Source organism: Arvicanthis niloticus, chromosome 22, assembly GCF_011762505.2.
Source record: "Arvicanthis niloticus isolate mArvNil1 chromosome 22, mArvNil1.pat.X, whole genome shotgun sequence".
Taxonomy (NCBI): Eukaryota; Metazoa; Chordata; class Mammalia; order Rodentia; family Muridae; genus Arvicanthis; species Arvicanthis niloticus.
The window spans coordinates 8,384,243-8,400,779 of record NC_133429.1 but is presented as its reverse complement, the minus strand read 5'-3'; the positions used below and the strand labels follow the sequence as shown (position 1 = coordinate 8,400,779).

At 48.2% G+C, this 16,537-nt stretch overlaps 1 protein-coding gene and 1 long non-coding RNA gene across 5 annotated transcripts in view; one reads left to right on the top strand and one right to left on the bottom strand.

The window, feature by feature from the left end:
• The window catches only part of Syn3 (synapsin III), a 426,170-nt gene that overhangs the window by 393,033 nt on the left and 16,600 nt on the right, over positions 1–16,537 (top strand). For all 3 annotated transcript variants that reach the window (XM_076919818.1, XM_076919816.1, XM_076919817.1), the window contains 3 exons: positions 4,197–4,339; positions 8,367–8,441; positions 12,570–12,672. In XM_076919818.1, coding sequence (XP_076775933.1) covers positions 4,197–4,339; positions 8,367–8,441; positions 12,570–12,672 — 321 coding nt within the window. The remainder of the gene's footprint in view (positions 1–4,196; positions 4,340–8,366; positions 8,442–12,569; positions 12,673–16,537) is intronic.
• Positions 1–16,537, bottom strand: part of LOC143436003 (uncharacterized) — a 28,838-nt gene that overhangs the window by 1,360 nt on the left and 10,941 nt on the right. Inside the window, exons 2-3 of one of the 2 annotated variants that reach the window (XR_013106264.1) lie at positions 12,988–13,118; positions 11,610–11,806 (exon numbers count right to left, since the gene is read on the bottom strand). This is a non-coding gene — a long non-coding RNA (uncharacterized LOC143436003). Of the gene's footprint in view, positions 1–11,520; positions 11,807–12,987; positions 13,119–16,537 lie in introns of those variants that run through there. The other variant, XR_013106263.1, reaches the window with a different exon arrangement.

Here is a 16,537-nt window from a genome sequence, read left to right as displayed (position 1 = left end):
GAAATGTGGCTAGCAAGACTAGCTGTATGGGTGAGCTCTGGCTTTGATTGAGAAACCCTGCTTCAGTGAATAAGGTGGAAGAATGACTGAGGATGGTTCATGACACCAACCTTGGGCCTCCACACACCTACACATACATTGGAGAAAACATGCACATCCCCAAAGCTCAGTTGCTTTGCCATTCTCGGTCTCATTTATGTTTTCCACTACCATGACCCTCTCCCAACCACAAGTTCTAGTCTCTATTCAGCTTAGAGTCATTCCAGAAAACACCTTTTAACACCTATAATTATCTTGCCAGACAGGAATATTATGACTTAAAACAAAATCTATTGTCCATCTCCATCCCCAAGAAGCTCAGCATCTAAAGGGAGACAGGCACAGTAGATGGAGAAAAAAGCCAGGATTTTATGGAGCCCCAGCATTCTACAATCTGAGGAGCCCTCTATAAAGAAAACAATATCCTGTTGCTGGGGACATTTGGCTCTTTTGAAAGAGGCCATGGAAGAGTTATGCCAACTCTGGATGGGGGCGGATGAGTGTCACTCCCCCAGATACTCAGACTCAGACAGAGGCTTCCAGAGGAAGGTGGGCTGACATACTGGCTCACTGGTTAAACTGTTATATCTATGCTTTCTGTTTTAGTTCCCTTTTGTCCCCACTGGGGGTGAGAGGAAATCCAGATGCATTCTAAGGCTTAGATTGTGACTGAGATAAAGTCTGATTGTCAAAGCAAAGTGGCTTAAACAAACTAGAAGTTTCTGTTTCCCCTAATGGAACTGGATAAAAGGAAGCCCAGAGCTGGCATGGAGCCTCCATGATTTCAGGGGTCAGTCTCCTTCCTCCGTGTGAATTATCCACTTGTCATCTATGAAGCCAACAGGAGAAGATCAAGAGCAAAGGGGAGAGCCCGGCCCTTCTCTTCAGTTCACACCCCTTCTTTGATCACACAAAAGCACCAAGATGTTGTCACATGGCTGCAATAAGACATTAAGGGAAAGGGAAAATGTAGTATTTATTCTGGTGGTCAAGGATCCCTGTGTCAGGAGAGAATGCAGATGGAGAAAGGACGTTAGACATCCCTAAGGCTGACTATCATGCACACTGTGTGGTCTAGAAGCCACGGAGCAGAAGTTCTAGTCTTTCCGAAGCCTCTAGTGACAGAAGCATGGTTGTGCTATGCTGTCCCTGCAAGCTCTCTTCTGGACTCTTTCATTCTGATAACTTTGAATTCCTGTACCTGAGCCAGTGTATTGGCTAAAACTGATGTCCCAATGCCACTCAAAGAACACTGGAGGAAGACAAGACAATACCAACTTCGAAGGCGGTAACGAAAAGGAAACAGTGGTATGTAATCCAAACTTCAAAGGTTTATCAAGTCCAGATGTTAGCCAGAGCCACAATAGGATGCAGCCCAAGGAACTCTGCAGGATTCACTATTGAGGAGGTCAGGGTGGTTTTTATTGATTGGCAACCTGGCAGGATCTAGAATCACCTTGGAGACGAGCCTCTGGCCGTATCCATGAGGGCTTATCGAGGTTAGGTTAGCTGACGTGCAAAGACCCAGGCTGAATAAAAAGGAGGGCTAGGTGAATAATGACATTCATAACTCTGCTTCATGACTGTGGATGGGATGTGATTGGCCACCTCATGCTCCCATCACCATGGCTTTCCTGCCATAATGGGCTATTCCCTCCAAACTGCGAGCCAAAATCAGCCTACCCTTCCATCTTCAAGTTGCTTTTGCCAGGTAGCTTGTCCTAGTAATGAACCATACAAGTAAAACAGAGTCTAAAGATGACTGCTGCTACACCAGTCGCCACATCCATATCACAGCATAAGAAAGAGGGAAAGCGGAAATGGAGGCCTTTTAACATCCAGGGACCACCAAGGGTGGCTCACACCACATCTACTTCATTCTCATTGACTAGAACTTGAAGAGTTCACCACATCCACTTGGACACTAGAACAAAAGAATCTGTATCTTGGAGACCAGGTCCTCAGATTAAGCTGTATGGTTCTGTTGCTAAAAGGAGTGGGGACAGCCAGCATTCAGAGCCTCGGGAGACCCAAGACAAAGGAACAAGGCACACTTCTCCCTCTGCTACAGCTGGAAGGAGAGAGGGGTCCAAAGGAAAATGAATAGAACACAGGGACCTCATCCTGGTGGACCTGCATCCTTGTTTGCTCTGCAGCAGTGGCCAAGCATCATCACTGCAAGCTTGGGCTCTTCAAGGGCAAAGAGAAGGCTTGCTCACCTTCAACCCTCATGGCAAAGAGAAAGCCTGCTCTTGCAAAGACCCTGAGATGCTTAGTAAGAGGGATGGGCCTTTGGGTCAGGGTTTTATTGTAGGCACTGTGCACTGAGGCACTGACTTTGGATAAAGACAACTCAGTTACCACATCTGTAAAATGGCCATTACGTGTAGCTTCATGCCTTGCCCCTGAGGGTGCCCTTCGTATGGTGTAAAGCTGGTACAAATGTGCGTGGGCCACACTGTGGACAGGATGGGGTGATCAGAGCTGAGATGCTGCGTGGACCACACTGTGGACAGGATGGGGTGATCAGAGCTGAGATGCTGCGTGGACCACACTGTGGACAGGATGGGGTGATCAGAGCTGAGATGCTGCGTGGGCCACACTGTGGACAGGATGGGGTGATCAGAGCTGAGATGCTGCGTGGACCACACTGTGGACAGGATGGGGTGATCAGAGCTGAGATGCTGCGTGGACCACACTGTGGACAGGATGGGGTGATCAGAGCTGAGATGCTGCGTGGACCACACTGTGGACAGGATGGGGTGATCAGAGCTGAGATGCTGCGTGGACCACACTGTGGACAGGATGGGGTGATCAGAGCTGAGATGCAAAGGGCAGGGGACATGGGAGAGAAGGTACCCTGGGGTTTAACCCTACTCTTGTCCCAATTCTAGCCATGCTGCCCCTGCACTCAGCCCCTTAGGGCTTCTCTCTGCCTTTGGCCCAGTGTCAGATATTTCACTGTCAACATGAAAAAAGAAAAGAAGAGTGTCACTCTAGACAAATAGGGTCCCCATGGCCAGCTGGAAGGGGCACTCCACTTTGTTGTTCATGGACTCTAAGATCCAGCTTTTACATGAGATCACTACCACAGAGACTTGGTTTTGTACCCTGCCCTTGGTCTTAGGAGCTTTCTTAAGACCTCTTTTTCTACCCCCAAAATACTACCCTGTGGTCCTGGCCTCAACCCATCAACAGGGCAAGTTTCTCCTTCAAGTTTCTGAACTATAAAGCCATCAAGCATATATCTAAATACATATATATATATATATATATATATATATATATATATATATTCTGTAGCACCAGGTATAAACACAAGATATATACAGCAAATACCACATGAACACTCAAAAACATACCATTCATATAGCATCCACTAAATACATGCAAACACAATACACACACACACATGCACTCACACACACACACTCACACACACATGTACACACCACTGTTTTCTAATTAGTTTCTCTGTTGTCTACCACACTCTCCCATTCAACCCCTTATACAAGTGAATGATTGTTCTGAAAACACAAATTAAACACTTGCTCATTTAAACTCCAATCTCTCTTCCTCCAGCTTCTAAAATCTGAGCACATGGTGAGAGCCAGCAGAACCTTTCATGAACTGTCCCCTAGGATGGCACCCAGCCATTGTCCCCACTTTCCTACCCTCAACAAATAACCACTTGACCAGCCACCTTTCCTGAGAGACTCTGACATTCCTCATGGTTTGACCCCAATCCTCCCATGTTGCCAGTCACACACCCAGAATATATTCACAGGCTGAGCATGGTGGTGCACACCTTCAGTCCAGCACTCAGGAGGCAATGGCAGGGGGATCTCTGTGAATTCAAGGCCAACCTGATCAACATAGAAAGCTCTAGGACCATGGTGGGGGTGCCTGTCTCAAACAAGAAGTATTTATTATTCTAAACCCCTTTGGTGCTCGCCTATTTCCTAAAGGGCCCCTGCCTTCCTAGCTGGAACTAGTCCCTTCCTCTTCTCTTCCTTGGGAAGGTAGGCAGTAAGATGATTCACCTCCTGCATCTGTGTCTCCTGTAAGACAGATTGGAGTACCCTGTTCTGGTTAGGGCAGGTATACAATGGAGACTAGATGGACAGTCACACTCACATGTCCTCCTTACCCCACAGATCAAAGTAGAAAACCAGCACGACTACCAGGACATCACCAGCGTGGTGGCTATGGCCAAAACCTATGCCACCACGGAGGCTTTTATTGATTCCAAGTACGACATCCGCATACAGAAGATTGGATCCAACTACAAGGCATACATGTAAGTCAGCAGGCGGGGCTGGAAGGTGGGAGGAGTCAGTGAGCAGGGTCTGGAAAGTGGGAGGAGCCTGCTTCCTTCTACCAGGACTCTGTGTCCTCATCTCTAGTTCTGTTGTAGCTTAGCTCAGGGTAGATCTCTCTACAAAGGTGTGTGTGTGTGTGTGTGTGTGTGTGAGAGAGAGAGAGAGAGAGAGACAGACAGACAGACAGAGAGACAGAGAGACAGACAGAGAGACAGAGAGACAGAGAGACAGAGACAGAAAGAGATTAATGTAAATCAAGGACTCATTTGAGGACCTTCCTGAAGGGTCAGTATTTTTTATATCATGGAGAAAGATGTATGGTCTGGTATGTGTATTGAACAGCAAGCTGTTATTCTGTGGAACCAACAAGATTCATTCAGAAGACACATTAGATTCTCTGGTTGCAAGCAACAGAAACTACTTCTGAATATTTTGTTTTGCTTTTTTAAAAAAAATATATGTCATAAAATCATAGGCGATAAGAAATTTTTAAAACAAACTAAAATCCCAAGACATCATTACTGATTGCAGAAGCATTGAGATTCAGGGCAGCCCCAGGAATGCACGGAGCCGGAAGTGACAGCTGATGGTCATGGCACCAACAGGTGAAGGATCCACCAGCGTCTTCTGCAGCACTATCTCAGAGTGTCATCTGTCCCTTGCTTTGGTTAGAGAAAGGCAGGAAACACCTATAGTGAATCCCAGCAGGAAGGCAGGCAATTTGAGCAAGATCACTGCCTGTTGGGGATACCTCTAAAGGAAGAACATGAATGCCATGTGTCAAAGGCAGTCAGTCCCCTGCCTCTGCTTCAGTGTGAGTCAACAAAGGTTGGGCTAACTGGGGCTGAGGCCACCAGTTTCAGTGTGACTCTGGAGTAGGTGGACAGGTTCCCCCTTGCAGAGGTCGTACCTGCTTCTGGATCTCTGTGTCTCCATTTTAGAATGTTGCTGGTTCCACTTGAAGTGGTGAGACCCAATAGCCAAGAGTGGCCTTCTTGTCACCCTCATGCAACACTGACTATGGTCACAACTCCCTATCAGGAAGCTGCAATGATTGGACACAGACAGTTGAACAGTCTGTCTGTCCATGTGATTCTACACAGCATAGCTTTTGCCTGAGAATCTGGTAGGCAAGCTACACTGTCGCCTGCTTCTGTAAAGATGCCAAGTCAATCACCAAAGCAGTGCCTATTTGTGCTGTGCCTGTTCCGTGGCACATGAGCCATGGATGCATTCTCTGCCATGGCTTTTCACCTGGGTTGCCTAGGCCAGCAGAAAAACACATCTCTGTGTATAGAGCCAGGTGGAGACTGGGAAGACTTGGGAAAGCACAAGCATGAGGACCAGAGTTTGATGCCCAGCACTCAACTAAAAAGATATGATGGTGCACACTTGTGATCCTAGCCCTGAGGAGGATCCTGGGGCTCCATGACCAGCCAAGTTAAGAAAATTAACAAGCCCCGGGTCACAGTGAGTCTGTCTCAAAAAAACAAGGCCAATAGCATTGGACAACCTGATGGACAACACCCAAGGTAGCTTCCATAATCACTCACATGTGTGTGCTTGTGTGTGTGTGTGTGTGTGTGTGTGTGTGTGTGTGTGTGTAACTGTAAGTAAGTCTGGGGTATTTCAATGAATAAAGCACTCGATTTCCAAGTATAAGAACCTGAGTTCAATCCCCAGATCCTACATAAAAATACGAGGTATGAAGGAGAGTACGGTCATGTAAACCTTTAATTCCAGTACTTGGAAGGCAGGCAGATCTCTGGGAGTTGGAGGCTAGCCTGGTCTACATAGTGAGTTCCATAACCAGAGTTACATAGTAAAGCCCTGTCTCACAAAGCAAAACAAAACAAAAATAAGAACTGTAATCATATGTTCTTGTAATCCAAGGACTAGATAAACAGAGACAGAAGGCTCTCTGGGGTTCCAAAGCCAGCCAGTCTTTCTTAATCAGTTACCCATAAGCCAATGAAAGACCTTGTTGCAAAGGAGACAGATGGCATTCTAAGGATAATACCCCAGGTTTTCCTCCAGACTCAACAGGTACACATGTGTACACACATACACATACACCACAAACACACACATACAAATAAAATAATAATAATAATAAAGGGCTAGGGGTGATTTTAAGCTTTGAGATCCATGCAGTTGGTTGCAACTGTACAATTGCCTGGGACACTGGAAGTTGACAGAGAAGGACATAGACCCAGAGAAGAGATAAAAGCCAGTTTTCAAGGGATCGTTCTGCCCCTTCATGTTAGTCAACCACCCTTGTGTGCCCCAACCCTCCAGGGCAGGCCAGAGCAGTTACTGCTTTCAGTTGTCCTCTCCCCATCTCGGGGATCAGATCTCCCACTCCTGCATCAGCTAGGTTCATCCCAGTGAGGTGCTTCAGTGCATTCCTGTGGCACCCTGGTATCATTTCCCACCTCCTCCCCTCATGGCTAGAATTTGCATTTGACATTGGTGTCACCTTGCCCCAGTTTCTTTTCTGGGGATTACCTCATTGCTGCATTCTTCAGGCTGAGCCCTTCTGGCCTGACAGCTCCAATTTGTCACTGCCTACAGAGAGTCCTGGACCCTCGGCTGGTCCACATCCAAGGATGGGACTAACATTACGCTTCAGCTGAGACTGTCCTCCCAGCCCAAAGCCATTCAGCCTCCTCTGGCCCACATCCTGTTCTGCACTCAGGCCCTTTCTGATTGCTGCCACTGAGATGTGACTGCTTTTAGATTCTCTTAGCATATACAGCAAGACATACATATGCACATTTGCCCACTCATATGCATGCATCCATAATTATTTCTCCATATATCTGTCTGCATATATATGTCTCTAAATGGAGCCATACTGCTGTCTGGACTTTTATCCAGTACCACGTGGCTCACTTTTGTCCTCCCTGATTGCTTGTCTAGACATCTATGCCAACCAAAAAAAAAAAAGCTGTCTTCCAGTATCCATCACTCATTGGGCTATTTACTCGACTCTCATCCATGTGAAGTTTCAGCCTCTGCCTGGTGGTCCAGTGGGAAACAACTCTACCAACCACCGCACATGCTTATAGAAAGTATCATTTACCTCCATTTAAAGTATCATTTAATGTCTTCACTCTTTATCCAAAGTTGCTCAGACCAGAAGCTTCTCCTCAACCTCTAAGGTGTATATTTGATCTTATATAATCTCTCACCCCAATTTCATATTGAAAGTCCACCCCTTCCTAAATGGTAATCTTAGGAAGAGGGTTCAGAGAAGGGATTATGCCATCAGGGTAGAACCTTCTAGAAAGTATTCAATGCTTGTTCTAGTTCCATTGTGTTACTGAATGTTAAACACTCTGAACAAAAGCAATTTAAGGAAAGAAAACAATGTATCTCAGTTTCCATTCTATCACTGAGGAAAGTCAGAGCAGAAACTCAAGTAGAAGCTTGAAGCTGAGACCATGAGAACGTTATTTGCTGGCTGACTAATAGACCCATGCTTTTAGCTTTCTTTTCTGGTTTTTTTTTTGTTTGTTTGTTTGTTTGTTTTTGTTTTTTTCAAGACAGGGTTTCTCTGTGTAGTCCTGGCTATCCTGGAACTCACTCTGTAGACCAGGCTGGCCTCAAACTCAGAAATCCGCCTGCCTCTGCCTCCCAAGTGCTGGGATTAAAGGCGTGCACCACCACCGCCCGGCTTTTAGCTTTCTTATACAGCCCAAGAACACCTCTCTAGAGAATCGTGCCACCCACTGTGGAATGGATCCTCCTGCATCAGTTAACAATAAGACAATCCCACAGACATGCTCACAGACTAATCTGACCTAGTCAGTCTCTCAACTGAGATGTCTTTTTCCAATGATTCTAGGCTGTATCAAGTTAAGGCTTCTCCTCTATCAGGCAGGTTAGATGAACACTCCTGAGCACAGTGCTGGGGAGAGGAGAGAAGAGGAGAGGAAAGAAGAGGAGGAGAGGGGAGGAGATCTCTATAATGTTCTTGATGTGTGGTTTGTTCTAACCCAGGAGAACCTCCATCTCTGGAAACTGGAAAGCTAATACAGGCTCTGCTATGCTGGAGCAGGTGGCCATGACGGAAAGGTAAGAGACAAAGAGTGTGCAGAAAGATGCACCAGCATCCAGTGAGAATGACACTTCAACCTCTGCCCAGTGTCCCCACCCACAGGGCACATCCTGGCTTGCTTTTCTATCTGGTCAGCATCAATGACAAGGTACCTGTCAAAATTACATTTACAGATGGTGGCAGTTCAGAGAAATTAAGTGGTTTGTCCCATGTTCCAGAAATGAGTGTGGAACACTGAGGTCTTGGCTTCAAGTCTTCTGGGTCCTGCCCTGCTGCCTCAGTAAGAGCAATAAGAGCCTTTGCCAGTCCCCAATTGTTTGCAGATGTCTAGGAGACCGCAGTTAATGATTAAGACATCATTAAAATAGAGAGCCACCTTCCTCAGACTATATGAAGAGGAAAAAGCTAATTCCCCTTAAGTTGTGAGTCCTTTAAGGTACACTGGCTTGGGGAACCTATAGGTCTGTCTCACTTTAAGCACTACCATGTTCAACCTCCTCGGTTGAGGAATGGCTGGGCATCTGCTTCTGCGCCAGTTACAGACACCTCCCCTAGGAACCCACTGGACACTGCCTGCAAGCAGGCAATAGTAGTGGCTAGAGCATGCACTCTAGGGTCAGTAAACACTGAGCGCCTGCTACATGCTACAGTGTGCTGAGCAGCAAAGAGGCCAAGGTAAAAGGCACCGAGTATTTCCTCTAAGAACTGTGGCACAGATACAAGCATCAGAACACAGCATGTTAGTCTGTGCTTTGGGGACTTACTAGCTTTTGTTGATGAAAGATCCAGAGGCTTGTGTTCAGGAAAGGCATAGGACCCTATCCCCGCCCCCTCTACTGAAATCATTTCTTTCTTTCGTGGCCATGTTGGATCATACTTTCTCCAGCAGAGGTTCATGGCAGCAGCAGGCTTAAAGTAAAGCCTCACTGTCAAGTCTGACAGAAAAGAAGCACCCTTTCTCTGCCTTTCATCCAAAGCCTGAGATGGAACCTTATTGGCTGCTTAGCCAGGCTTTGGGTCACATGATCATCCCTAAGACACTCACTAGCTGAGAAGGCAACAATGCTGCATTTGACTAAATCTATGTCAAGTTTCTACTCTGGAGGTTGGAGTGGGGCCTACTTCTGAGTCTCAGGGATGGATGTAATGCTGTTTGCTAAGTCTTTAGGAGGAGGGAAACTAAATGCCCCTCCTATTATTAATAACAGTCATCTTTCCCTTCTTCTGTAAGGGAGAAGACAATTGTAGCCTAATACAATGATGTCAGGACAGCATGAGCCATGAACACTTGCAGCAGGAACAAGGAGACAGGGCACCCAGTGAAACTTTGGGGAAGACCAGGGAAGGGTTCCTTCCCAAAGGAAGGGGCACCAGAATTCCATCCTAAAGAACAAGTGGGAATCTGAAGAAGCTAGCTTTGGTTTCATCTCTGCAACTGTGTCATAAGCACTCACTGTGGGCTATAGTTTTAGAGCTGAGCCTTGGGAAAACAGTGGTAGTGAAAAGAGACATCAGCCCAGCCCCCGTGGAACTGCCAGTTCAAGGGCTGTAAGCTCAGGAAGCCACAGGAACCAAGGTGAGTGTCCCAACCCTTCTAGATAGGTTAGCAGGCAATCCTGAACTTCTTCAGCTGGACAGTGAAGAAAGCAATAGTCAAGTCTGCATGTCATCTGAGAGACTGAACCCATGACATGTGCCTTCCAGGTTGGATATCCGCCCTTCTCAGCAAGCCTAGGTGGGGGCTACAGCATCCTCTTGGAACTCCCTTGTACCAGCTAGTCTTGTGGGGTTGTGCCAAGTTCCAGGCACATCCCCCCAGGGGGTGTTCATGGACAGCCAGTGCCCTCTTCGTGACTGTCCCAGATTGTAAGTCTTACCTTCTCCATGGTTTCAGACGATCACCATGGAGATCTCCAGGTGCCACCATCCTGTGGTGTGGCTCAGTCTTAAGCCACAAGGGTGACTCTAATAGGAACCTTCACAGGACAGGGTCTGCTCAGCCTGACTACATGAGGGACATGACTACACTGTCCCACGCATAGTCATGTACCTAGTACAATTCCTACAGTCCCAACGTCTCTGGAGATCTTTAATCAGGACCAGCCCCTCCTCGGTTCCCTGCTTGTTGGGGAGCCTGACTCCTGAGCAACTTTCATACCATTTAGTCAGTGCTAGTCAGCCTGGTTGAAGGAAACCGTTCCTATCTTTCCTGGCCCCTGGGGTTTCTGCCCCTGTGTGATGCACACAGACGACCTGGATGTTCATCATTTGAAAACAGCCTCTGGAATCTGGTTGCCTCCAGTCCTAAGTCTAGACTTCTTCTATCTCTCCGGGAAGAACCTTGACTCATGAGTGTGTCTCAGGCATTGTGCTTCTTGAGCACATTCTATGAGTTGTAGGAAGAACTAAGAATAGGTAGCAGCCACCCAATAACACAGGGCAGAGTCCTGAAGCTGACCATTTATTTGTACATGGGCTTCATTATCTTTGTGTGTCCCAAGCACAAGAACCAAATAAAAGAAACTGAGACATGTGGAGGGAGCGGCTCTCCCAAAATCACTAAGGAAATAATAATAAATATCCAGATCATAGATCAGGCCATAAGGTACTTGCCACATAAGCATAAGGGCATGAGTTTGATTCCCAGATCCTACATAAAAATGCCAGGCAGATATGGCAGCTTGCAGCCATAATCCCAGCATGGGGGAGACAGACAGAAAAATCCTGGGGCTTGTTAGCCAGCCAGGCTGCACTGTTTGGCAAGTCTCACATTCAGTGGGAGACCTTGTCTCAAAAAACAAGATGGAAGGCCCGAGGGGAACAACACCCAAGGTGGGCTTGATGTCCTGATACTCACGCTTGCATACATGTGATCCCACCCAACATGTTTACATGCATGTGTGTGAGTGCACACACATGCATACTAGCTCCTCCATGCCAAGTAAAAACAAACACACAGTGTGATGTTGTGGCAGGATCCAAATGAGGGAGGGAGGGAGAGAGAGAGAGAGAGAGAGAGAGAGAGAGAGAGAGAGAGAGAGAGAGCAAACAACCTGGTTACAGGCAGGATCTGGGACTGGAAGCCAATCTGTCATTTATTACTCTCTCCAAGCCTCAGCTTCTCCATCTGAAAAATGAGTCTCTCTGATCAATCTTTGGTGAGCTTAGAAGGAAAGAGGAATTACCCTGCCAGGCACAGACTGGCACATAGTTGGAGTAGGAATCCAGTGGACATGGGACCTTCACCCAGCTCTTGTTAGCATGCCCCTGGCTCTGGTTAGATGAGGGAACGAGACTGGGTTCTGGTTCTGGGAGTTCTAGATGAACATGGCCATGCTACTTCCCTCTTTAGAGAGATCCTTTCAGGAGGCCTCAGTGAGCCCTGTGGAGACAAGCAAAGAATGGGTTCTTAGAAGTCTCCAGCCGTGCTCTCCTCGTTCCAGGTCATACGGCTCAAACATACAAATAGATCTGAGAGCTGCAGTGCTCCGTGTGACCCTGGAGAGTGGGGAGAGAGGCAGGAACACTGACACAAAGTCCCCTGTGACTCCCAAATCCACTCCACAGGCGGAAGCCAAGTGCAAGCCCAGAAGATCTCCCCAGATACAACCAGCCCCTTGTTGTGGGGTCAAAGTTCACAGCCCAGATCTGTCCCCCAGCAAAGCAAACTGGCCCTGCAGCTGTCAATCACTGGAACAGGAATAAAAGCAATTGGTCCAGAGGGCCAGGCCCCTAGGCAAGTCAGGAGCAGTCTGAAGGAACTCCCCTGCCCACCCCTCACCCTCCCCAGGCTCCAGGAGAATGGGGCCCTTTGTCCCCTACAGGCTCTTGTCTGGCTTGGGCTTTGAGCAGGGAGGGCAGCTGGGAGGGATTTTTAGAGCCCTTCCAGCAGCTTTCCCAAGGGAAAAGGGCTGCAGGGGTGTCTGGGTGTCTGGATGGCTCTGGGTGAGGGCAAGGCAAGCTTCCTATTGCTGCAGAGCCAAGGTCCTGGGGCAGTACTCAGTCTTTCTCTCCTCTATCCCTGTTCTCTGTCTCCCTTGTTTCATATCTTGAGCGACATCCCCTCCTCTATCTGCCTTCACTCCCCTGTCTCCCTCTGACCTCTGCCCTTGCTTCTGTGCTCACTGTCAGTCATGTCTTTGCAGGTACAGGCTGTGGGTGGACAGCTGTTCAGAAATGTTCGGCGGCCTAGACATCTGTGCTGTCAAGGCTGTCCACAGCAAGGATGGCAGAGATTATATTATCGAGGTGAGGAATAAAGCAGGAGGGTCTAGCCTGGACTATCCCCAGCAGGAAAAACACCAAACTGAATCCCAGCAGGGTAGCGGTGTCCTGGCTCCTAGCCTGCCTATCTGTGAGACACTCCCAGAGGTATCCACCTCATGCCTCATGCACCCATCTCAGCTGTAGCAATAGTTGGAAGCCTTCCTGTTCAGTACTCTGAGCTCACAGTTCAAAACTTGGGGTACAGTATTTTTTCTAGCTTGTCAGGCCAAGAGTCCACAATATTCTGTGCCAGCATTCTCATTGTTCAAGCACATGAAGTGAATGTACTTCCCTTACCTCTGTGTGAGGGTTCCATCCTTATGTTCCTTCAAAGAAAAAAAAAACCATGGGCTCCAGGGGGTCCCTTGGGCCAGGCACTGGGTAATTCTGAGACCAGTCTTGAACACAGGAGATTCAGAATCTACAGGCTGCAAGAAAAGGTGATGGGGCATTGTTAAGCAGATGGACACCATTGTACAGGGTGGGGTGGGGTGGGGGAGGGCAGATGCAACTACCAGAGATAAAATTGTAAGAGATGTTCACAGATGGACAGTGGGACCCAGAATCACTCTCAAGACCCTTCTGCAGCCCATAATCTCTCCAGCCCACAGTATCCTCTTACTTCTATGACCCCCTTTCTACCCTCCTCAGAGCTCCCTCTCCTGTCTTCTCCAGTTCCCAGCCTCCAACACTTCCACAGCTTTATCCTGAAGCACCCCTGTGGCCTCAGGGGGCTCCCCTCCAACCCTAGCCACCTATCTCCACAATCACATGTGGGCCTTTCAGCTCTTTCCTTCCATTAGGCTAGCTCCTCAACCCATAAGGGAAGAATGAGCTGACACCAGGCCAACACACGTGAGGGGAGCCCTGCGGTCACCCGTTCCCTGCAGCTGCCTCTCCACGAGTGTGGGCAACTAATGAGAGGCACATGGCTGGGATGACCACAAGCAGTCAGCCAGTCTTCCAATCCCTATGTCTGCCCTGCTGCCTAGGAACCAACAGGCAAACAGCACCAGGTAACTGAATGGGTTACCTCCAGGTCAAGGAGGGGTTCCCTTGGCAGTGGGGGCTGGGAGTCCAGGCCAACAGACAGTCTCACTAGTTGACTCACTAGGAAGGTTGATTGCTCCCACCAGGTAAGTGGCATCTCTATGTAGGACCCCATCCCCCTCTCGAGTCAGGAACCACGTTCCCTCTGACTGTTACCAGAACAGAGGTGAGTCGAGGACCACTTCACCTGGGACATCAGCAACACCTGTCAAACCACCCAGCGTTGCCTTTCCTCACTAGAACACTAAACATGAATCTTGTTTGGGCATGTATGCATATGCAAACACACACACACACACACACACACACACACACACACACACACATTCATTTCTTCACTCTAGGTACCAGACTCTAAACCAGATGGATGGGGCTCCAGTGTTACAAGAGAATAGGAGAGGGCTACGATACCATTAGGAGGATCAGAGAGCTGGAAGATGGCGTATAGTCAAGAACTCTTGTTCTTGCAGAGGGCCTAGGTTTGGTTCTCAGAATCCAATGACATGGTCACAGCCATCTGGAATATGCATACACAAACATACATGCAGGCAAACACGCTACACATAAAATAATAAACCTTAAGGAGTAATAAAAGGATATGGACTGGTTTTCTCCTCTCTTGGTTTACACACACACACTCACTCACACACTGATACACATCTGCACACGGCTTAGAACAGAACACACCAGACTAAACGGTTCCAAGTGGGGTTTATTCAGAAGATAGGGCAAAGTTGAGTGGGGGGAAAAGAAGAGGAAGAAGAGAGAGAGGTCAGGGGGTTCTGACTGTTTTGTATGGGCAGTGACTTAGCCTCTCTCAGGTAAAGGTGGGAGGTAGCCAGGTGGATTCTGGGAATGTATGGCGGTTGCCTTGGCAACAATGTGGAGGTCGCCTAGATGTGATGTCACTAGGTTCAGAGCCTGATACCAACCCACACACACACACACACACACACACACACACATACACACACACACACACACACACACACATACACACACACACACACACACACACACACACACACACACCTGTGAGCTCTGGTCTCTGAGCTCTCTCCATTTTCACAAAAGCCATCCATAGCCATATGCCCCAGCTCCGGACACTCAAGGAGGAGAGAAATGAAAGATGCTTCACATTTAAAAACAAGCAAACAAAAAAGCCAGTTTGGGTCTTCTAAACATAAGAAAACAGCTTTTCAAAAATGTTCCCGAAAACCTTAAACAAACAAACAAACAAAATACATGGCTTTCAGATTTGTTTTTTGGTCTTTTCTTTTTCCTCAGAAACATTAGAGAATGGTTTTCCTTTAGAGTTTGGGGTGGGGTCAGGAAGAGAGGGAGCTTGTTCCTGGGAATGTAAAATGTATTTTTCCCAGTAAGGGGGGAAAAGGCAGCAGAGATCCAAAAATACCGTCTCCCAGCGCTTGTGACACATTTGTGAGGGTGCTCAGGGGAAACACCCTGGGCCTCGTCCTCTCTGACCTGGCCCAGGGGATGACCTTGCTCACTGGGAAAAAATGTTTCCCTGGGGAGAGTGAGTATCCACTTCCTTTGTCTGTGTCCACTGTGGGGATTCCAGTTCTTGACCTCAGGCTCCTTGTAGCGGCCATTTTCCACCACAGAGAATGCAGGGATGAACCGGGGCAGAAAGCAATGGGTAGGGTTGCAGGAAAGAGGGCCAGGCAGGGTGCTGGGAGTCCAGAAGCATTGGGGTCAGACTCAAGCACTGCAGCTGGAGACTGCCTGGGACCCCAGAGAGCTCCATTTGGGGACAGGTTCCAGGCCCTTCTGGAACCCATACCCATGCCCTAGTTTGCCTTTCAGTTTCTGAGGCACTCCCAGGTGCTCGTACTCAAACTCCCCTGAAAGTCATACCCAGGAGGCCTTGCAGCTGCCTCAACCCTTAGTTTAGTGGACAGAAATGGACCTGGAGAAGACAAGAGGCTTCCCCTAAGCAAATCCACAGCAGAACACAGGCCTGGAACCCTGGCTGCCTCATGGGACGTCAGAGCTGCCCAGTGCTTGGTTAGGAGGCCCCTCCTGCTATAGACCTCTCCATCTGTCTCCTCAGCACTGTTGAGGAAACCATAATAATTGTAATACCTGCCCCGAAGACTCATTCTGAGATACTGTCCCATGTAGCCCAGGCTGCCCTCAAATTCAATATGTAGGAAGACCTTGAGCTTCTGAATGCTGGAGTCATACGTGCTGGGGGTGTCCCTAAAGGCCCCAAGCATGCAAGGTGAGCACTGTAGTCACATCTCCAGCCCTGCAAAGTGATGCTCGCTTGAAGATAGCGCTGACATCATCTGTACCTGGTTCTTAGAATAGTGTCCCATATATCACCAGTGCTCGGTGACACTGTACTGTCAAGGCCTTCCCATGGTAGACAAAGCTCACTGCAAGGACCTTCCCCCACCGTTCCTCCAGGACACAGGCCACCCTAACTTTATGGGTACAGATGGCCAATGATAATTCTTGGACCAAGCTCTCCAATGGGACAGTTGATTGAGCTCAGTACCAGACATGGGTACAGAGAGGCTCCTGGGAATGTGTGTGGTCCTGAAGGATTTCCAGAGGAAGTTTCATGATGGATAAGGAGTTAGCCAGGTGAGGGGTGGGACTGGATCACATCTCTGAGCCTCAGTTTCCCCATCTACTACAAAAGTAGACTGGGCCAACATGACCTCCCAAAATGCCACCCCTTCTTCCTTAAGGACAGACCAGTTCCCAGGGAGAGTTTCATTTTAGGCCTGTGTCCTGCCAGGAGCCCCAGGACAATGTCTTTCCTCTT